At 37.9% G+C, this 24,095-nt stretch overlaps 1 protein-coding gene across 3 annotated transcripts in view; it reads right to left on the minus strand.

The window, feature by feature from the left end:
• The window catches only part of KLF12 (KLF transcription factor 12), a 426,216-nt gene that overhangs the window by 228,918 nt on the left and 173,203 nt on the right, over positions 1–24,095 (minus strand). For all 3 annotated transcript variants that reach the window (XM_077761828.1, XM_077761905.1, XM_077761769.1), the window contains one exon: positions 5,127–5,216. In XM_077761828.1, the coding sequence (XP_077617954.1) occupies positions 5,127–5,216 (90 nt within the window). The remainder of the gene's footprint in view (positions 1–5,126; positions 5,217–24,095) is intronic.

The following is a 24,095-nucleotide window of genomic DNA, read 5'->3' on the forward strand; positions in this document are numbered from 1 at the left end:
CTGCCCTCCCATTTCATTTGCAACAAATCCTGGACATCCAATCGTCTCACCTATAAATGTATCAATAAGTTATCTCCAAAGTATACAAACCCACAATTCCTTTTTTTAAAAATACTACTGCCACACCAAAATATGGTATCATTTTGTGTCATTTTGTTTTAATTTTGGATTTCTGGCTTCATTATCCCATGTTTTTTACGTGATAAAATCTACCCAGAGTTAGAAATCTTCCTCCAGATATGCTTAAATAAAAATTCAAATAAAAATGAAATAAGGGTTCCAATTTAAGATTTACCTTAAATCATCTTTTCAAATTATAAATTAACCCAGATGTTTAATCCCTATTAAATACTACAGAAGAACTGCAGCTACTGAAACTTGAGGAAATGGTGCCCTTTTTATCCCTGCTTTTCTTCAAAGAGAGAGCATGTACTCAGCACCCACCACGTGCAGGCGGGCTCTCATGAGGCTGGGTGGTGGTTCACTTCACTTTCCAGAAGAGGAGAAATAGGTGGATGGAGACCAACAGGTGGATCAGACCATAGGCTGATGGAGCACGTGAACTCCGGTCTGTCCCTCTTTAAAGTCTATGCATTTCTACTTCTAGAGGGAGCTTCCTGTAGTGGTAGGATATGGGTAATAGTACGACTGTTCAACTCACAATGGAAAATGCTTTCTCTCCCTCCTGGCCTGTCACCAGAATCAGAGAATGTCAGATGGAAGTTGAGCAAGCTTCTTACACCCCCACTGTACAGATGAGGACATAGAGGCCTGGAGATATGAAGAAACTTGCCGATGCCTTTCGAGCTGGTAAGTTGCAAGGCCAGGAACAAAATCACATTTCATGTCTGTGACGCAGTACCCTTCCTCTGCCACCGCCTTATCTCCGGGTGGAATCGTTCCAGTCCTCTTCCTGCTTCAGTCCTTTGCTTAATAATAACATGTTAGAACATCCAAAGGCCGGCAGCATTTGGGAAGCTCTTGTAACAGCAGGACACAAGCACCAAAGGTCACAGTCAAAGTCATTCCAACACTCCTTGCTGGGCCCCTGAAGTGTATCACAAGAGCACATGCCCTTCCCATGGACTGCTTAGCAGCGTGTGCTGTATTACCAACAAGCCCGGAGAAAACGGAAGTCACATTTCAAGAGCCTACGATAATAATCTACTTAGATGTCACAAAACTAAAGATGCAGGAGGCCGAGAATCCCAAGCAGAGGGAAGGCACCGACAATATGCTCCTCTATCTACGCAAGTTCACACGGCTGCAAGATGAAGACGATGCCACCTGTGAGCATGTATGTTTCCAATATTTCCAATTTTTATTTTTTTTGTTTGCAACAACCGGATGAAGTAGACAGAGCAGGTTTATAACAAGCTACTGACTGGTTCCCTAGTTCCTGACCATGCCAGTTCTAATCCCCAGACAAGGAAAGCATGCATTTCTGGAGCAATTATCATGTGCCAGGATCTACAAGAAAAATGTACGAAACAGTTCTTGTCCTCTAAGAGCTCACAATCTGATTGAACAGATGACCACAGTCACACAATATAAAACACACACACGTAAGAGCATGAGGCAAGGCAGCCAGAAATTTTCAGAGAAGAGAGAAAGCAGAGTGGCTAACCTAGGGGCCCGTTCCACAGTCTTTCTTCCCACTCTGAAATGTGGTCATCAGGTCCTGAATTCCTTGGAGGGGTGGGGGGAGATGTATAGAGCAGCTGGGAGCCGAAGACCTAAGGCACTATTTGTAGTCAGAGGGGAGAAAGGCATATGTGCCTTCCTGGTGAGCTGCTCAAACAGGAGGTTATGTGAAGTTGTTTATCTTTACAATGCCGTCTAGAGCCTGAACGGCAGACTTAACTTTTCCTCCCCAAGAGACTAGATGTTAAATGTCTTTAAAAAGTCTCAAAATTAGGTTTTCCAGAGTGACTGTGGAATCCAATCCTTGGCATCAAGCTCAGACTTTCTCATTCATTGTTGGGATGCAGAGATCACTTCCTATAACGTATTTATTGTAACTTAATAGTTCATCTTTTTCAGAAGCCCATAATCACACATGTGATTATTTTAGTTTCACCAAGGTTTACATTTTCCTATAAAGAATCAAACTTCAACCAGCTTTTAACAGCAAATGAGGAAAGAAACCTATAAGATGGAGGGGCTCCTATGTGGCTCAGTTGGTTATGCGTCCGACATCTGCTCAGGTTATGATCTCACGGTTCGTGGGTTTGAGCCCTGTGTCAGGCTCTGTGCAGACAGCTAGAGCCTGGAGACTGCTTTGGATTCTCTGTCTCCCTCTCTCTGTCCCTCGCCTGCTCATGCTCGGTCTCTTTCTGTCTCAAAAATAAATACATTAAAAAAATTTAAAAAATAAAGAATCCTGTAAGATCAAAATAAAGAAATCTTTAGAATTCTAATACTCCTTATCTAAAAAGAGTTCTGATTCTGAAATTATACAACATATTACCCATCCCATTACCCCCAATTATAAACTCCAGCAAAATGACCAAATGTGAAGTTCACTAAAATCTAGTTTTATCTCTAACTTAAGAAGAATTGACGTACAGTATTACAAATGACTAAAGACAAGTTATTGTTTTCCATAAATAATTAGGTCATAAGACATTCCATTAAACACTGTAGACTGCTTCTCTTCAAGCTTTACCATGAAAGAGAATGAAATTATATCTGCCACATATTTAAGAAATACATATAAAACTAAAGAAAATAACAAAATCAAGGTTTCCTTTCCCTTCCATGTACATTATCTAAATTAGGGTTAAAATACTAACATCAGCTCCATTCACAAGAAGGAAAATTGATTTTAATGAGTAGGCATTAAATAAAACCTATGAACCTACCATTTTCCCTGGCTCTATTTAAGGGCAGTAAATACTTTCCATAAATGATGTGGCCTGAGGTTCTTAGTCATGCTGTAAAACCTCTGGAAATACTGGCTTTCATTTCTTCTGCATCTAAATCTTTCAAACTTACCTTAAAACTGTAAATTGATAATATAGGAGAGAGAAACATCCTGATACCATCAAAGATTCCCAGAGCCCGTGACCACAATGCACCATCCCGGCTCTGATGAGTGGTCTCTGCCTGCCTTCTGTCCTTTTCTGCCTTCCTCCAACATGCATCACTTGAGTACCTTTACTGCTAGTCAAGTTGAAGAACATATTGTGAAATAAAACCAACAATGTGGAATATGCCACTTTTTCCATTTTTCCATCAGCAATGAAAAAAGGTTATCCTCTGTGAATGAGATGCTATGGTCTGTGTGGTGTGTTAAACATGGGGTGTTAAACATGCAGTGTACAGAAATTTATTTTATGAAATTGGTGCTTATGCACTTAGACTAAGAAAACAGAAATCCCAAAGGATTTATTTCCTGTGTGGTGTTAAACAGCAAAGGTAAAAACTACTTAGTTTGGAGGATATAGAGTGTAGCTTATTGAATCAGGCTACAAAATCCAGGTGAACACAGGACTTCTTCCGAAGCTTTGTCTACAACGAACAAATGATATTAACAGCTGCCACACAATCTTTCTTTTGGGATGCTCCACTGCCTAAGTTTCAGGACAAACCCACATGAGTGGGTCATCACGTCATGCGCAGAACTGGGAAGGTGCATTATGGGTTGACATACTCCACCAAGTTCATTGCAGAGCTACTACAATGAACACTGAACATAAAGGTGAAATGATATCCCCTCCCATGATGGGGGTCTGTTCCAGACACAGGCTTAGAGTGAGGAAGAGAAATATACATTGAGAAACAGTACACCCAGCCCCACATTGCTCAGGAATGTGGAGGTTACTGGAGAAACCCTCTACATCCATACCAACTGGATCCCTCAGTTCTTCATTACGAAGTCCTTTTAATATTGAAGAGTATCCTAACCCCTCAAATGGGGTCCCACATGACTCATGCACCAAGATACTTAAAAGTAAAATTTTATGCACATTTGATATTTGTTCTGATTGTTCAATTACAAAATATTGCCAATGTTTTGCTTTTTCTGAGTAAGAGATATATTAATAAGATCAAATATCTAATTTATGTACTTTTCATGGTTGTTTACACTGCCTCAGTGGTAATGGGTTAATAACACAGGTAGGCAGTGTGGACCGAGGCACAGGAGCAATGCTTTCTCACTTAAATACAAAACATGGTCAGCCGCTGCTGTTAGCAGTCATACTGCCCTTATAATTTTAACTTGTGAAGCTACAAATGTTAACAAGGGTAAAATCACCTATGTCCTTTTAAAGATGTGCTCTTAAGTCTTCATGTTTTCACTAGCCTTAAATTAATTTGTCAATTTCACGAAGTATCAATCCTTAACTAAACCTTCTTTTGCTTTTATGTGCATTTCAAACTCACTGACCTGTATTTCCTCAACTCTCTAGTACTCATCAAGTTTAAAAGGGTAAATACAAGTGTCAAAAGACAAATCAATCCGACAGTTACAGTCCCATACCTCTATTCTGTAATTTCCTCACTAAGAAAGAAACAAGCCATTTTGACATGGAGTTGATGGTCCCATCTTATTTTTTAATACTTCCTTCTTTGCTTTGGGTTTTTAATAGCTTTTCGAAACAGTCACTAATTTAAATAAATCCATATGGTTCATTTATTTACTTTATTTTATTTTATTTATTTTATTTTACCACGCATTTATTTTTGAGAGACAGAGCATGAACAGCAGAGGGGCAGAGAGAGAGGGAGACACAGAATCTGAAGCAGGCTCCAGGCTCCGAGCTGTCAGTACAAAGCCTGATGCAGGGCTCGAACTCACAGAGTGTGAGATCATGACCTGAGCCGAAGTCGGACGCTCAACCAACTGAGCCACCCAGGCGCCCCAGCCATATGGTTCTTATAAGATTGCTGTACTTTCCTAATTTTAGTAAGTTATCTTCTCCAGGTTAGTAATATTTGAGGTTGCAAATGGATGAGAATCAGTCCCTGGTGATTTTTACTCAAGAGAGAAAAGCACAGGCAAGTGCAAATCAGAAGCGTTCTGCAAACTTCAATAGTGTTCTGCAAACTTCCATATGTTCTGGAGATGACTGCCACTATCATAAAGAGCTCAAGAGGGTGGGGCATCGTTGGAAACTTACCCCTTGTTCAGATTCCAAAAGCTCTGTTTTGACTCTGACTGACGGCATCCCATCAAGCATTAACATTCTGTTCTCAAAGGTGTTGATATTCTGAAAAGAAAAAAAGAGAGAGAGAAAGAGGGGGAGAGTCAGGTATAAAGCACTCAAAACAGGACATTGGTTAGAGTCTTCCTTCACTGTAGTACATTTAGTATGGCTAACCCAATTTTTTAACAATGAAGTATAATTAAATGAGAATAGCAGTATAACCAATTATCACCCCATTCGGAACTATCATTTCAAATAATGACCAAGAAGTTGAATTAATCAGTCTGATTCACTGACCTCTGGGTTGGAGGTCAGACTATAATAAACTGGAGTAAAGAAACCTTAAAGTTAATATATATAGGGCTGGAGCAATTCATCACACTTCTGCAGTAGTGGAGGAAACAGAAGGCAAGCTTCCTTCTTCCTTAGTTCTGGAGGTTATATTGTACAGAAATCCATGAAGGAGAAAACAGATAAAAAATAATAACTATGTTCTCATATTATTATCAAAATCTACATATTTTTTAAAACAAGGTAATATAATTCTGGAGACTAAATTTTGGTATGGCAATTCAGATCGAATGAAAATTTCTAATATAACCACTCCAAAGATCTATTTCAAAAACAACTAATATAAATTTTGGATTGAGAATGAATTTTTAACCTGAAGTCGTAACCCAAAAATAGATAACAATTTGTTTTGTGTTTGGGTGTATGTTTGGCTGAATCTACCACTTCTTTAAAGGACAGCCTATTTCTATCTTGACTCAATAGATTTGCAAACAATGTTTATGAAAACATTAAATCAAGGTTATTTTCTACTAATTTTCCTTGCTTTGGGGATTTTCTAAAGTCAATTATCTATGAAAAGAGTCAGAAAGACACTTACCAGTGCTTGCTTCAGGCCAAAATCATGTTTTAAAACATGTTTAGAATGTCAATTTTACCTTCATATCCTGCCCAAACTAAGAAAACAAAAATAACTAGATTTGAGTTTTTAGAATGATTTCTTTGCTCAATCACAGAATGTATGCACATGACACTAACACGGTCTCATGAAAAGAAAAAGAGATCTGTTTCTAAATATTTTGCCTACATGATGACAAAGGTTAATAGCATTTCTAAACCTGCAGGCTTCTGCCTTTCACAGAGCTGCTTTTCCATCAAATAGACAGTTAAATAAAAACAACTCCCACTTCAACAAATCATAAATGGTTTTATTACCAAATAATACCGACAGAGTGCAGTATAGTAAAGCTCTAATTACCTCTATTTCTTGCCACTCCTTTTTGTTTAAGAAAAAGAAGAAATAAAATGTATAGGGTCTCTTATCACAAATATTTGCTCTGAGACATCAACAGGAAGAAAAAGCAAATTTACTCTAGAGCTAACTAATCAGCATTTAAAAATTCCATGCTACCTAGCCTATCAGGTAATGAAAAGAAGAAAAACTGCTGTCATGTTCTTTTCTTAGAAATGTGCAATATTATTAAAACTGGCAGGATACATTTATTTTAAATCTGTGCTTTTGACTTGTCCATATTCTGTAGGCATTCTGCATCCTAATAGCTCAGAGCCATGGTATCCCCGGCAAGCTCAGTTAATTTGTTCCAAGCCTGAAATCCATTCACGGAGGCTGGTGAGCTGTTTACACATCAGGCATGGATCTCAAATCCTAATGTGCCACTTGCTTCCGTGGCTGGAAACAGCCAGATTGGCTTGCAACCATCCGGCTTCAAGGAAGCCTTCTCGCAGCCCTCAGTGACCCTGCCCTTCACAGCAGCCAGAAACCTACCCTAACAAAGCATCCCCTAGGCTGTTTGCTTGGTGGACAATGAAGAATGAGTTGATATTGCTTCCTACCCGGGAGGAGGTCTTGCCCAGACGAAAAGGGAAGAAGATACGCCTTGCAAAGCCAGGGAAAAGACAAAGAGTGATTCTGGAAAGACAGGTTTAATGAACTGTTGGAATCTGATTAGAGGCTAATGTCCCTTTTAGTGCTTTGTACCAATTTACAGCTGATATACTTTAACCATGCTCCTCACAGGCTGTGATAAACTCATTAGTTTAAAAAATGCAAGCTAACCAGAGTCTTTGAAGTTAAAAACTGATAAATCATGAAAACCTGACTGGGCCCATGTTCCATTTAGCCCATTTAAATATCACTGTATTTTCATGATTTTTTAATTGTTATGCTTGAATAATTCTACACGTGTTAAAGACAGGATGTACATTTGAGTTTCACAGAAAAGTGGAAAAATAAAACCTATCGAAAGTTTTTTAAGAAATTAAGTTTTCCCTGGACATAATTCTCTTTCTGTGATTTTCCGGGATCATCCACTGCCACGATCATAATAAACACCATAAATAACCATGTTCACAGTTGAAAAACCAATCATTAACTATTAAGCTCAACTAGTGCAGATTCAATCTATATATATGCCCAAAAGCAAGACTGTAAATATTTATAAAGCATATTAATCTCTGCATTCATGTTTCTAACCCTATTTAGAATAATCATAGGCACTGAGCATCATACCATATTCCAGCCCATCCCAGAAAGGGCATGGTTTTTATAAGGCACATGGTGATTGTACAGTACAGAGGATATAGTATCTGAAACAAAATATTAATAGACTTATCTCTCTAAGCTAAAATCAGATACATACCATCTCAGCTGACTGTAGACTTTAAATATGCAATAAACTAGAATAATTTGAAATTGCTGTCAAACCTATCTTGCCATGATCTTAATCAAAACACATTTGCTGTGGAATCAATAGCTCAACTGATTCCCAAGAGGTAAATAAAATTACACAGTCATCAATTTTAGTAACATGGTACTCTTCATACATTTTAATATTATAAAACCCTACGTAATTTATACACATGTGTGTATACATGCATATATACAGGGACACACATACGCATATACACTTAAATTACTTGTTCCATCTGAGTACATTTTATTAATTAAAGCAAAAGTTACCATCAGATTTATTAGCTGGCTGTTGACCAATTACATGTGCGCTGAATGAGAATGGTATCTGAACCTTCCTGTTTGCAAAATAACATTTGCAACACAGAAGTCCAGCTGACGGCAGCTTTCCTAGTCCAACCAGTACAAGCACAACCTTCAGTGATCCTAACATCTCAAAATATTTTGAATGGAATGTGCAGGAAATGGAGACTGATGCTCAGGGATCATCTCATAAAAACACAAAATGGGGAAGTAACTTTCCCAAGACAACTGCTACCATCTATCTGCCCTCCTACCCCCAAAATGCAAGTCTTTTCTTCTCCTCCTCCTGACTGTGGGTCATCCAGCTCTTTGGAGAAAACACAACTGTATTATCACAACCTCAAAACCTGTGCTGAAACACCAGAGAATCAGTGAACTGCTCTTGTTTTTTATACGTAAGGATCAACAAACCTAAGAAATTAGAACTACACTCGGCCAACAGTTTCAGATATCTAACGCTATGCAACAAGCCACGTTGTAGCATAAAAAAATGACCACTTTAGTATTATCTTGGTAACAAACATAAAATAACACATGATATTTGCATATTTATTAAGGATGAGGATGAGGCCTTGTACTGAGATACTCATTTATTCCTTACAGTAACACCAGAGGTCAAGGCTTATTATCTGAAGATGAGGCATCTAAGACACAAGGAGGTTACACTGTCCAAGGTCAGCTCCCCCATACTTTCTCGGTCCCACCCCAACCCCAGCCCCGCTCTGTTTCTCACTCTCAGGAGCTCTGGAATCTCAGTTCAGAGCTCCTCTCAAGAGGTAGTTGATTTAGTGAGTGCTCTGAATGTGCAACTTCTGGTCACTGAGGAGAATCAACATTTGGGAAAATATCAATAAAAGGTCAAATAAAACCATGGTTTCCAAGCTATTTCCTTTTTTTCTTTCTTTAAACTTTCAACATATTTTCTTGGCTTTATGACATTATACATCCTATCTTAGAAATATCTCATAATTAACTTAGCAAGTCAATCCCATCCTGATTTCTACATCCAGAAAAATCTATGGTAATCTCATCTGCTACCTAGTGTTTTGAAAATATTCATATACCCTCGGTGGCTCATTTACTATTTTCACAAGAGTTTCGTGTACTTGGATGATACAAAAACTTCATCTCTTACACTGGACGCTCAAGAGAGATACATATGGGCATCACATTTAATTTATAATTGCTTAGGTTAACTGTAAAAGTATATTTCTCTAGTTCACATATCCCCACAATGATTAACCAATTTGATACAGGGCATATGCATAATCAAAGGACCTCAAAAAATGGTACAAAATAAACATCAGTTCAAACCTACTTTGACATTCTGTCCCAGCCTTGTGTCTTTCACAGCTTTGCAGCACGGGAGATCAGACATCACATTGATAACCACAGTGGCAGAACTATGTGCTAAACCAGAGACCGACTGGAATCTCAAATGAAATCCCCTTCTGTGATTTCAATGATCCATAGACACATGATTCCAAAATACCTGTCTTTAGTTTTATAAACAAAACCCCTCCATAAATACCTCACATTGAACCACAGAATTATGTCTCTCATAAGGACTGGTAAAACTGTACTTGCAGGAACTTCTATTTTCCTGAGATCAAAGATCATTCTGTTTCCTATGTTGGCAAAGTGCTAAATTACCACAACAATGCAGTGCACACTGGTACTTTAAAAATGTCAGCTGAGATTTCAAACAACACTCCCCCCACCCAGCATTAATACAAAGTGTAGGAGAATGTTATTTTCGTCATTCATATTGTGAAGACCTGCACAGACCTGGGGGCTGTGAGTTAGCCAAATCTCTCCATCAGCGTGCAGTGAGGGTCTCTGCCACACCAAAGTCTCTTCATTCCATCCATGCCACACCTGTGAATCACGAGGTACTTTGGCAAGTAACAAGGGTAACCCAAAGACTGCAGAACAGGTACCAGGTAACATTCCAGGGCAATATCATGGCAAGAGAAGTGCAAACCCACCACCAACTCCCCAGGAAAGGGAGAGGGGAGGACAAAACTTCAGTGTAGCTGGGCAGGTGTTACCATTGCAGGGAGAGATCTACCATGCAGGGGCAGGTATCCGGCTATCAGGTTAGGTGCACAAGTAGTCCTGATGTCATGTAAAGATAAAAGAGGTACTCAGCTATAAAAAGGAAGGAAACTTTGCCACTTGCAACAACACAGATAAACCCTGAGGATGTCATGCCGAATGAAGTAAGTCAGAGAAAGGCAACTATCAAAAAATCTTGCTTATGCACGAAAGAAAGAGAGAGAGAGAAAGAGAGAGAAAGAAAAAGAGAGAGAGAGAGAGAGAGAGAAAGAAAGAACGAACTCATAGATACAACAGACTGGCGGCTGCCAGAGGCAGGGTATGTGTGTAGTGGGGGAAGGTGGTCAAAAGGTGCAAACTTCCAGTTACAAAACAAGTAAGTCACAGGGATGTAATACACAGCAGAGTGACTATATTTAATATTCCATATTCCATATTTGAAGACTGTGATGAGAATTGATGTTAGAAGTTCTCATCACACACACACACAAATTTGCTATGTAAGATGATGGATGCTAACTAGACCTACTGTGATCTTTTCACAGTACAGGGTCAGAGAGATTACGGAATCTGCCCCAGATGATGAAAATGGCAAACAGTCTAACTGGGGCAAAGTCTACTTTCCATTGCTTCCAGGGAGAGAGAGCCTCACCTGCTGAGTACTCCCACATGCAAAGCTGTATGAGCCCAGGGCAACCCAAGCCACGCTGGCTCCTGTGCTTCTAACAAAAGGCTGGAACCAGGGCTGACGTGGGACCATCGGAGCAGAGGCAGGCTGATGAGAGGTGCACTGAAGGCAAAGAGTATTAAGACCAGTTCCAGTCCAAAGTCCTTACCCTGTACCCGCACCTTACCTGCACCTCTACGGGAGGTACCGCTCTTTGTCCAATGTGCTTCACACCCACCACCCAATCCCATTTTATACCATTCTGCTCAAGCTACATTTCAACTATGTCAAATGTTGGGCTCTCTAATGTCAGCATGCAGCCCACTTTGGATCTTGTATCCGCTTCCCCTCCCTCTCCCCCACTCAGGTGCACAAGCACACTCTCTCAAGAATAAACACCTTTTAAAAAGGCTCTCTCGTCTGGACCTTTGTGTCTTCTTTTCCACCTTTATATCCATCATTACCTGAGAAATTCTTGATTTGCTATTACACTAGAGTGTAAGTTCCAGAAAGAGCACGACTTTTATCTTTTTGTTAATAACCGTATCTCTACCTCCAGACTTTTAACTGTGTCTAAGAGGTAGTATGTGCTCAGTAAATATTTGCTGGGCTAATGAAAAGAATAAATACAGGCGGACTTAAGGTCAATTCATTCTCCTGGGTCTAGCTGCTGAGGTGATAACTGATTTGTTGACAGATGAGAAAAAAAGGATAAGCACAATGTTAGGGATATAAAATGCCCCCACGTGTATGAAGAATGGTCAAGCTTTTGGTGTGGCTGGAACACACTGCTTATCAGAAGAAAAACTGGAGAGGCGATCAGGTAGGTACTTTGGGTCAGGTGATAAAGGGCCTTATACATTATGGTGTCTTCATCTATTCATGAAAACGTGCTTCTTTACTGCCATTATATGCTAGCCACTAGGGGCCTAAGTGAACAAGACAGAAAAGCTCCCGAAGAAATGTATTTGGGCAACATGTGACTGAGAGTTGAGAAAGCTTATTATGCAAAACATAGTGTATCTAAGCTTTGTGTTTAGAAAGACAGCATTAAGATTAATTTCGAAGATGCCCTATACACATATAGGACTTTATGCAGAAAGAAGAGGCAGTTCATACACTACCCCAGCAGGCCAGGGGGGAGGTGGTCAGGGCTTGACTGATGGCCGTAACAACGGGAAGAGAGGGGAGGAAAAATGTTTGAGAAACAGTTCACTGGTAGAATGAAGCACTTTTGATGACTGACAAGGAGGAAGTGTGGTGATGAAACAGTGCGAGAGGGAGTGTCAAGGATGGCACTGATTTCTGTAGACTGTTCACGAAGGTTAAGGCAGGAAATCTATCAGGAAAAGCCAACCGTATCATATATTCCTAGAATATCTCTTAAAGGACCTACTACACTCCGGGATACATGAATAAGTCGGTATATCATTTAATTTCAACATATTTTTTTGCGTACTCAAGATCTGATACACACAGAGGAAGATTTCTCTTAAACAGATTATGTTCAAATCTTATAAAAGATACATAAAGTCAGATTTATCCAAACTTAGAAACACAGGTTTGGATGAAATAAAGCAAATACATATCATTTTATTAGCTATATATTCAAAGCAAGAACTCTGCTTTTACTAACATTGTCTCCAGGATTTGTAAAGTTTTACAGACTTCTGTGATTACTGAAACTTAAAAAAAAAAAAAAAAAGGGAAANTTATGAAAATCGTGTGGATAATAATGAAAACACATCCAGAACACTGACTGGATTATGTAATGAAATAACAACACTGGTCTGTGCCTAGAGAAAATGAAGATTACTATCAAGTATTAAGTCATTTATTTTCTGAAGGAAACAAAGCAAATGACTATTGACCTATACTTCCACCTTTCCCGGTCTACAATGATGTCAAAAGGCTCCTTATCAAGTCCAAATGGATTATCTTATTAAAACATGGGCTTGTTGAGTGTTTGTCTCCTGCACAGCCTGAAGAAACAGTACTGAAGAGTTTGGAATAAGTCAAAGAATTGTGAGGAGAATCAAAAATCCAAGTTAATTTTTTTTTATGACTATTCTAATGAACACAAAAAGAGAAAGCTTGGCCTTAGGGTTCTCCTCCATGGCCAGATAAATGTGTAAACTGCAAACAAGTAACCTAGGTTTTGTCTTTTTCTAAAGAATCTATATTCACTCCCTTATTATTTGATACTTTAAACATTTAGTTAAGATTTTATACCAAATATGATATTACTTGAAAACCCTAGGCACAATGTTGATTCTTAACACACGTTTCAAAAAAGGGTAGAAAAAAAGGAATTTTACAGGTTATTTCATACAAGAAAGATTGTCAAACCATGTAAAAGCACTGTACAGCATTAGCCATGTTATTAAAAAATGTAGTGAAAGTAATTGTTATTAAAAGATTGTATCAATAATAATGAAGCTGCAATAGTTTGCATTGTCTGGCCAGCCATGTTAGATATATCACAAAGTGGCCATGCATTTCCTCTCTTTTCTGCCCCCCCTCCCCAATACTCTGGATCCTGGGAATGCAGTGAAGGCATTACTGGCTGACTGCAAAATGCACAGACTCAACTCAAAATGTAATCTGTCAGTTTCCAGGTATATTTACCTCTAGCTATGATTATTCCAGATTTTCCAAATGATGTCTTCAGGTATAGTAATGAAATTTTATGTATAATCCAAATCCTGTCCTAAATCAACATTGTTATTAGCAATATCTACTTCCATTTTATCTCAATACCATCTCCAAGAATTTACACTACCTGATCGTTTACTTCTTAACAGCACTCTATCTTCCATATCTACACTTTTTTTCCTGTATGCTCTCATAATTGCACAGAAGTGGAAAGAAGAAGAGCATATTGCCTAGAACATGGGCTCAATGAATATACTTCCTGGATTATACTCAACATGCTTGTTTGGTGTTTAATACTCTTATGGTTTCAGTTTTCTTATACGTAAAATGCAGATAACGTTCTGCTTCACAGAATTGTTTTAAGGATTCAATGAGATAATGCACAGAAAGTGCTTTAGCACATTATAAGTCTTTTATGGTAATAGCTCTATTAAATAATTTTAGTAGTAGTAATGCCAATACTATTTTACCCATTCTTTCCAAACTTATTTTTAAGTATGGATGTTCTAATCTGACTTTTGCTTGATTCTGCAGAACCCACTCAGTTTTCTGAGTTACATTCTCTATAGTTATTATAAAAGTAGAATGCAAAGGGTAAATTTGTTAAAAAAAAATACTGATGATAAACACGGAAGGACAACTGAGCTACACAATTAAAATATATTTTCCCAGGAAGAATGGCAAGAATGAACTATTTTGTCTGTTTAAGACAGTAAGGATGTGCACCAATTAGATATGGATACAACTTGCATCTCCCTGGGTCTCCCAATGAGGGCATTTAACATCTCTAACTACTAGACACAACCAGAAAGTGTCAGATGGCCTTTCCCAGCAACCCAATGTTATTTGAAGCAATGCTAAAAAACCTTTATTTCTGGTTCCCCTTCACATGATTGCCCAGAAGTACAGTATTTTCAAGAAAAATATTTACTGCTACAACATATCTAACATGTATGTTACCAGAGAAGATACTTACAGAGTGGCCTGTAATTTGAAATGTGTAAAACTTTTAAAATTACATGAGGGAAAACAAAAGAACTACAGAGAAGATACATCGAAACGGCCGAAAGTTTAAAACGTGTGTATACGGGGCAATATGAAGTCAGTGATATTAACACCTCCATGTCATTATCTATGTGCCGTCATCTTGAATGTCCTTCCCCCATCCCTGGACTTCCTCATTTTATCAACCATTTTTATCCCATCTAAGAATTTCTATAAGGTATGTGTATGTGTGCATGTGTATATAAAGTAAATCCAGGGACGCCTGGGTGGCTCAGTCGGTTAAGCGTCTGACTTCGTCTCAGGTCATGATTTCATGGTTCATGGGTTCGAGCCCAACGTCGGGCTCTGTGCTGACAGCTAGCTCAGTGCCTGGACCTTGTTTCAGATTCTGTGTCTCCCTCTCTCTCTGACCCACCCCTACTCACTCTGAAATAAATAAAACATAAATAAATAAACAAACAAACAAAGAGTAAATCCAGGTCAATTTTTTTTCCCTTTTATGGGTACTTCCCAAATTCTAAAATGTAACACAATGAAAGTCAAATATATATATATATATATATATATATATATATATATTCAACAGAAATGTGAAGTACACTTTTTATTTTTTAAAGGAATCACAGAAGTGTACAGCATTTACTTGGGTCTTGTAACATCCTGTCATCTTCTTAACAAATTGGATCCATAAAAATAGAAACAGTATAATTTTGAACCTGTATAACCGACTATACCCAGGGAGTTTCTATTATCTTTCTCTGCTACTTGATACTGAATATGGCTAAAATATTTTTTTAATGTTTTATTTATTTCTGAGAGAGAGAGAGAGAAAGAGAGAGAGAGAGAGAGAGAGCAAGCAGGGGAAGGCGAGAGAGAAAGGGAGACACAGAATCTGAAGCAGGCTCCAGGCTCTGAGCTAGCTGTCAGCACAGAGCCCGACGCGGGGCTTGAACCCACAAACCATGAGATCGTGACGTGAGCCGAAGTCGGACACTTAACTGACTGAGCCACCAGGGATCCCTGAATATGGCTAAAATAAATGTTGCATATAAAGAGAGTAAAAATGCCCTGCTTAGGAAGTCTAATGCCATCACTCAAATATTCTTCTAGACCAGGGCTTTTCAACATCTGTGATATGGACCCTGAGACCAGACCCTAATCTTTGCTGCTGGGGCTCTCCTGCGCTCTGTAAAATGTCCAGCAGCATCCCCGCAGCATCCCCGCCTCCTACGGCTGGACCCCAGTATCACTCTCTCACCCCCACAGTTGTTCCAACCAAAAATGCCCTCAGAAATTGCCTAATGTCAAATGGAAGGGGTTGGTGAGAGAAGGAAGGTGCCTCTACTTAAAAAACACTATTTTGTAATTACTGATATTATGAACTCATTAGGAAAGAATCTTAATTTTATGCTGAATTTTATTGACCAATAATATAAACACTACTGCAATATTAAAAGAAAGTAATATCCAATAATAAGAATATCTATAGTTTACTTTAAAACACACCTGCTGGGAAATTAGCAACATTTTCTAAGATGGTTTTGTTATTTTATTTAAATTCCTTCTAGACCCCTTTCTAATTTTCCCACTAAACAAATGCAAAGATCGCAGAAAGGAGCTATGAATCTGCTCTTTAATTCAAGCTACAAGGCCTGAAAGAAACCTAGAGAATTTCAGTATTAATATAGCAATTCTGGGAAGCACTCCTGACCCATTCTTAGACACAGCTGGTAAGAATCAACCCAAGTAGCCTCCAAAATCCTCAAAGTAAGAAACTGTAATCGCCCACACAAATATGGCCATGCAACCTGCAACAAGAAACTAGAAGGCAAAGCTTCAATTCTTAGCTCTACATCTGATTTAATGGATGATGTTTCACACTTTACTTTTCTTCATAGAAATCAGGACTCTAAGGCCACAAGGAACCTTTAGAAAATTTAACTGCATCTTAAAAAGAGTCAGATAATGGAAAAGTTATAAAATAAGGCTATTAGTACATAAGAATTAAAAGTGACTTATAAAAAAGTTTATTATATATAGTTATATACATGGTTATATATAATACATGTATGTGGTTATGTACCATATATATCATGTAACATATTTAAATATATAGTTAACAAGAATTATTACTTAAATTATTTATTTAGATTTAGTTTAGGAGCATTATTTTTCAACATAATATCAGATAAACACTATCTTTAAAATTAAAGATATTGCTGCTAGATTTTAGGAGGGCAAAGCATGGTAAAGTTCATCTTGCTCACAAGTACATGGTTTATTCCTAAAGATCAGATCATTGTAAACTATCACCACCTTTTGAATGCTATAAAATTACAGGAACAACAGCCTTAAATACCGCAAAAAGCAATTTGCTTTTTCAACATTAACTTAAAAGCTTACTAAACTCTGAAAAAACCTGAAAACATACAAGTAGATGAGAAACAACAAGGCCTATGAGCATCTTGGTAAAAACAATGGAAGCAAATGATATTAAAAAAAAAATCACTGAACAAGCATATGTAAGTGTATATAACACCAAATTGCTTATGGTATTTAAACAAACAAACAAACAAAAACAAAAACAAAAAACAAAAGAAACAAGGGGCACATGGGTGACTCAGTCGGTTAAGCATCTGACTTCAGCTCAGGTCATGATCTCACGGTTCGTGGGTTCGAGCCCCGTGTCGGGCTCTGTGCTGAAAGCGAGCTCAGAGCCTGGAGCCTGTTTCAGATTCTGTGTCTCCCTCTCTCTCTGCCCCTCCCCTGTTTATGCTCTGTCTTTCTCTGTCTCAAAAATAAACATTAAAAAGTTAAAAAAAAAAAATCAATATAAATGCCAAACAATGAGAAACCAGTTGAATGTATGATGGGATACACAAAGCACTGAATAATATTTATGCATTAAATTTATTATGTGTACGTTTTGTCTTGAAGTTGATGAACGATCGATCATAAATAAGTGAAAAAAGAGATGGCAGAGTATGTTGCCATACGTTTAAAACCAAAGCTCCTACCAGGAGAGAGAGTACAAGAGAGATAAAGAAAAGACGAGGGAGAGAGACAGAAAGAACAAAAAGGATACACTTTCAAAATTACAGGTGAAAGAACAAGGAGAGATAGTTTTCATTTTTGCTTTGACAAGTTTTTTCACTTTTTATGAATTTCACGAATTTGTATGATTAAAAGAAATACACGAGTGTTAAAATTTTGAGATAAAAAAGAAACAGATTAAAAGAAAACAGATGAGAGAAATCCAAGGAGAGAAATCAGTGTTTTAATTCAGATTCTCTCATAAAGTATAAAAGTGTCACATCATTTCTCTAACCAGGAAAGCGCATACACCCACACACATTCACACATGCAGAGCCATTCCCGTATATATTCGTGCTACAGTTAAAATTTAACTACAGTAAATCTAAAAAAAAAACAAAACAAACATGTAAGTGAAATTGAAAGTAAGTTATTGTCTAAGTTATATTTGTAATTGAGACATTGAAGTCTGTTATATTGCTTTATGTGGGCTATCAATTGTTCACAAATATTTTTTCATTATACAGAGATCTGTGATATACTGCTATTCAATCTGCAAATTATGTTCTAGGCAATTCCATCACAGAAAGAAAAATGGACACATGATACTATTATCTTGTGTTGAAAATTTAGCACCCTGAGGGTGCCTGGGTGGCTTAGTCGGTTAAGCGTCTGACTTTCGCTNCCAAATACTTTTATTTTTCTACTACATAGAGCAGCAGTGAGTAAATTTTAAAAGATTTTAGTCTTTTGAAATATTAATCTTTTCTGTTCTTGTGTGAGCAAGTATAGGAGCAGAAAGATTTACACTCCTCAGATTTTGAAACAAAGTACAGTATCTTATAAGAAGCACAAACAACTACACTCTCTGCCTGTTGTACAGATCTCTGATTACGTAACAATCCTGGAATTGTTATTTGAGGAAATTCCTAGAGAGCTGAGAGGAGAAGAACTGGATTCTCAGTGTTGCATGTTTGGAAGAACTAAAAGTATCCTCAGGGACTTTCCGTTTCCAGGCCACCTCGTAGGAAGCTTAAAGTCACCAAGCTGTCGTAACAAGTGAAGAGCCAGATAAACAAAAATTGCAACTCTTGTTAGATCCAAGGCAAACTGCTGCCCTAAACACTGTAAAGACAAATGCATGTAGAGAACTGCAACTTGCCAGAAGAAAAACCCCTGAACAAAATCTGTGGGAACCGGTGATGGAGTAGAGAAACTGGGTCTGTAACTGAAGAGTTAGTGGAGGCTCTGGGCGGACAGCCTGGGTTAAAAACTTCAGGGGAATGCAGTTATGAGAGCTTTATCTCCAGGAGCTGTACTATGTCCTTATAGTGGATAGGAGAGAAAAATCTCTTCATACTATCCCCAGAGGATATGAAAAATGCCAGAGCACTAAATTCTTAAGGAGGCATGTCCTTAGGCTAAGTCCTTACCAGAGCCTCCCTCAGGGTCTTATCAGCACCTAACCTACCTGCAGGAAGGGCAATACACAACTGCAGCCCCTCCAACCATTCCGTGGATAGAAGAGGGGTGGGGGTGGAAGCTGAGAAGCACTGGTGAAGTTCAGCGTCAAGAGGCACAGTTTCACCAAAAGACTGAGATCTAACCATAGGACTACAGAACCCATCTTCTCTCCCTACACCTCACCACTACTAAAAGCCTATTTGCTAGTGGTCTTTTTATCCAGTATATCATGTCTACCTTTCAATAAAAAATTACAAGGCAGATTAAAAGGCAATTTGAGAAGAGTGAACAAACGTCAGAACCAGGGTCAAAAATGCAGGAAGTCTCAAGTGATGAGACCAGAAAATTCAAAACCATGTGTTTTTCTGAAATGTTTATTTATTTTGAGAGAGAGAGAGAACATGTGCACACATAAGCAGGAGAAGGGTGGAGGGTAGGGGAGAATCCCAAGCAGGCTCCATGCTCAGTGCAGAGCCCGAAGCAGGGCTTGATCTCACAACTATGAGATCACAACCTGAGCAGAATTCAAGAGTTAAACAGTTAACTGACTAAGCCACCCAGGTGCCCCAAAACAATGTTAAGGGCTTTAATAAAAAAAGGCAGACAACATACAAGAACAGATGGATAATGTAAGTAGAGAAATGGAACTTTTCTAAAAGAAAGACCTAAAGAGAAATGCTTGTGATCATAAAAAACACTGTAACAGAAATGAACAATCCCTTGGATGGGCTAATACAAGGAAGAGGAGGTAGGAATTAGGCAACCTTTGATATCATAAGGCATCCACACTACTCATCAAACAGAGTAATATTTAAAAGTAGATGTGGTGAGGGGCGCCTGGGTGGCTTAGTCGGTTAAGCGTCCGACTTTCGCTTAGGTCATGATCTCGCGGTTCGTGGGTTCGAGCCCCGCGTCGGGCTCTGTGCTGACTGCCAGCTCAGAGCCTGGAGCCTGTTTCAGTCTGTGACTCCCTCTCTCTCTGACCCTCCCCTGCTCACGCTGTGTCTCTCTCCTCTCCTAGAAATAAATAAAACATTTTTAAAAAATTAAAAAAAAAAAGTAGATGTGGTGGATTAGTTGTAAATGTATATTGCAAACTCTAGGGCAGCTACTATAAGAATTTAAAAAGAAATCTAACTAATATGCTAAGAAAGAAGAGAAAATAGAATTATTTATAACATTCAAGTAAGACCACCAAAGTTAGAAAAAATATGGAAGAAAAAATGGGAACAAAAAACATGGCAATAATGGCAATTGAAAATAATAACAAACATTATGGATTTAATCCAACTGCATACATAATTACTTAAATATTAATGGTCTAAATATACCAAATTAAAGGACAGAGATTGCCACAGTGGATCAAAAGATAAGACCAAGTTATTTGCTGTCTATGGAAAATCCAGTTTAAAAAAAAAAAGACACATATTTGTTAAAAGTAAAAGGGTGGAGAAAGATATATCATCCACTAGTTAAAAGAAAGCAGCAGTATCTATTATTTCAAATAGATCAGACTTTAAAGCAAGGAGAGCTATTAGGGATAAACAGAGCTATTATATAATGATAAAGGAGTCAATACTCCCAAAGACAAAACAATCCTTAATTTGTATGTGTCTAACAACAGAACATCACAATATATAAGGCAAAACCATAACTAAAACTTCCAAGGAATAAGTGAATTCTCTATTACAGACGGAGACTTTAATACCCCTCTATCAGAAATGAACAGCGGTGCGTGGGTGTCTCAGTCAGTTGAGCATCTGACTCTTGATTTTGGCTGGCCTGATCTCACGGTTCATGATCTCATGGTTCATGAGTTCAAGCCCCAAGTCAAGCTCTGTCCTGGCAGCGCAGAGCCTACCTGGGATTCTCTCTCACTCCCTCTGCCACTCCCTGACTACACTGTCTCAGTCTCTCTCAAAATAAATAAACTATAAAAAAAAAAGGGAGGGGGAAGAGAAATGGACAGATCCAGTGGACAGAAAATCAGCAAGGACGGAAGTGAATTCAACAGCACCATCAACCAACTGGATATAATTCACATCTATAAAATAGGATTAGAGAGGAAATTTCTCAGCTTGACAAAGAAAATTTATAATGGCTAATTGTATAAATCATCTTGATTTAGCTAAAGCATGCCCAGATAGCAGGTCAAACATTATTCATGAGTGTGTCTGTGAGAGTGTTTCCAGAAGAGATTAGCATCTTCATCAGAAGACTGAGTAAAGAAGATCCACCCTCACTTGTATGGGCAGCAAGCACCAAAAAAAACCCCCAAGAACTTGAAAAATTCAACAATAATAACACAAGCAACCTGATTAAAAAATCGACCAAAGACCTTAAGAGACACTTCATCAAAGAAGATAAACAGATGGCAAGTAAGTAAGCATATAAAAAGATGTTCAATGTCATATGTCATTAAAGATTTGCAAATTGAAACAATGAGATTACTACATCTATTGGAATGGCCAACATCTAAAACAATGACAATACCAAATGCTGATAACGATGTACACTGACATGAACTCTCATACATTATTGGTTGGAATGCAAAATGGTACAGTTACTTTCTTACAAAACTAAACATACTCTTACTACTATAGGACCCAGTAATCACACTCCTTGAAATGTATCCAAATGAACTGAAAACGTATGTCCATCCAAAAACCTATAAGGCGATATTTATAACAGTGTTTATTCATAACTGCCAAAATGTGAAAGCAACCAAGATGTCGCTCAGTATGTGAATGAATAAACTGCAGTACATCTCAACAATTGAATATGAATATCAATGCTAAAAAGAAAAAAGCCAGAAAGCCATGAAACAACATGGATGCAACATAAATGTATATCACTAAGTGGAAGAGGTCTATCTGAAAAGGCTACATATGGCACGACTGCAACTATATGACATTCCAGAATGTCATATAAAATTTCCTTTCCAGAAAAGGAAAGAGGGAGGAGGGAGGAGGGAGGAGGGAGGAGGAGGAGGAGGAGGAAGAAGACGAAGACGAAGACGAAGAAGTAGTAGTAGTAGTAGTAGTAGTAGTAGTAGTAGTAGTAATTTCTAGGGGTGAAGGGAAACTGAATGATAAACTGGAAGAGCAAAGAGGAATTGTAGGGCCGTGAAAGTATTCTATATGAAAAGTACAATGTGGGTAGGTCATTATACATCTGTCTAAACCCAGAGAATGCACAACACCAAAAGTAAACTGTACTGTGAACTGCGGATTTTGAATGATACTTATGTATCAATATGGGTTCACTGACTGTAACAAATACCCCACTGTGGTGCAGGGTGTCAACAGAAGGGGAGGTTGTGCATGGGTGAAGGAGACAGGGGGTACTTAGGAACTCTACATACTTTCTGCTCAGTTTTGCTGTAAGCCTGAAACTGCTCTCAAAATAGAGTTAATTAAAAAAAAATTCTCTGCTTTAAGTTTAATCTCAAATTGAATTTTTTAAATTGAAAACCAAGAATATATTCTTTAGAGTAGCCTCAAAAAAGCAGTTAAAAACTAAATGGATAATTCAAAAATGCATGCTTACTTTATTCGGAGGACATCAGAAATAATATCTAGACACGTACAAGAATGGTAATTCCTAAAAACAGCCACTATTGCCAAGTCTATAAAACCATCAAAGTAGCACGATGCTAGCCCAAGAGTTTTGAAGAAATAGACGAGTCTCCCACAGGATTTTATATTGTTTAAACATACTTAAAACAGCGATTTGAACGTTATTCTATTACACAACATTAACTGTGAACATTTTGTCAAGACCAGTAGAAGGGATTGTTTAATCATCTCAAATATGGGCAAATAGATCATTCTGCATTTAATCATTTTTCTCCTGGCAGCAAAGAAAACTGTAACCCAGCATATGTGTTATATTTAAGACTAAAATTTCAACTGAATAAGGCAATAAAAGTTATTTTCATGCCAGAAGATATCAGAAGGATATGGATATATATACATATATATGTATTCATATGTAAATTGTATTTGTTGTAAATACATGTATGACTTTGATTTGCATGTCTCTGAAAAATGTCGAAAGGGAAAAACAATTGCAGGTTTTGAGTCACAGTACTCTGCCTTGACTAAACTTAACTTTTCAATCTGTGTCCGATTCCATAATGCATTATATGAACACACACACACACCCCAAAAAAAAAAAAAAAAAACAGTTTTAGGTAATGAGTCTTCCTACTTCCAAAAAAATAGCATAGGTCATTCAACAATGTTTTTGTAACATTTCTTTCTACCAATCATCCTTTGAGTTTAAAAAGTATTCAACAAGGTAATTCCATTTCTCTATATGGAAAAGTCTTGTGATGATTTATTACTTGACATGATGCGGTAACATCAATAAATAATGTTTTCATTTAAAATACTGGATAGGGCCAGTATTTTTTAATATTTCAACAGAAAATGTTACAGAGAAGCAATATAAAATGCTAATATAGTTGTCTAAGTGTAATCACTTGGTACAGCATTCTACATTTACATTTCTTCAAGCTATTAGTTTTTAAGTGAGAAACATGGACTGCTCAAGAGCTAAGATGTGGTTCCCTGGTTGTCAAGTGCAAAGATCCAAAGGCAAAAAAGAGTGCACCTCTTCATGATGCAGAGGAGGAAAAACCTAGTGTTCTGTAATTACAAAGAGGAACGCAAGCAGTAACAGCGCCTGAGGCTCAACTCATGGGCCTACTTTTACGATTTATTACCAGGGCAACCAACAAATACAGAAACGAACTTGAAAGAGCTGATAGGTCCTCCTAAGGTACTGGGATAAATATCCGAGGTCTAATTTTATATCATTCAGAATCCTCCATCCAAAGCTGAGACGATGAGAAAGTGGTCTGTGCTATGGTGTAACTTTTAAGAGGAAACCTAGGTATTCGATGCTTTTTCACACCTACATGAATTGCAGCCAAGGATGCAGAGCAATACGGTCTACAAGGAAACACAAATACTAATAAGCTTACAAGACTAAGCTCCTCAATGGCTCTTACCAATGGCGATCTGTGCATCTC

This window comes from Crocuta crocuta, unplaced genomic scaffold, assembly GCF_008692635.1.
Source record: "Crocuta crocuta isolate KB4526 unplaced genomic scaffold, BGI_CrCroc_1.0 scaffold60, whole genome shotgun sequence".
In the NCBI taxonomy this organism is placed as follows: Eukaryota; Metazoa; Chordata; class Mammalia; order Carnivora; family Hyaenidae; genus Crocuta; species Crocuta crocuta.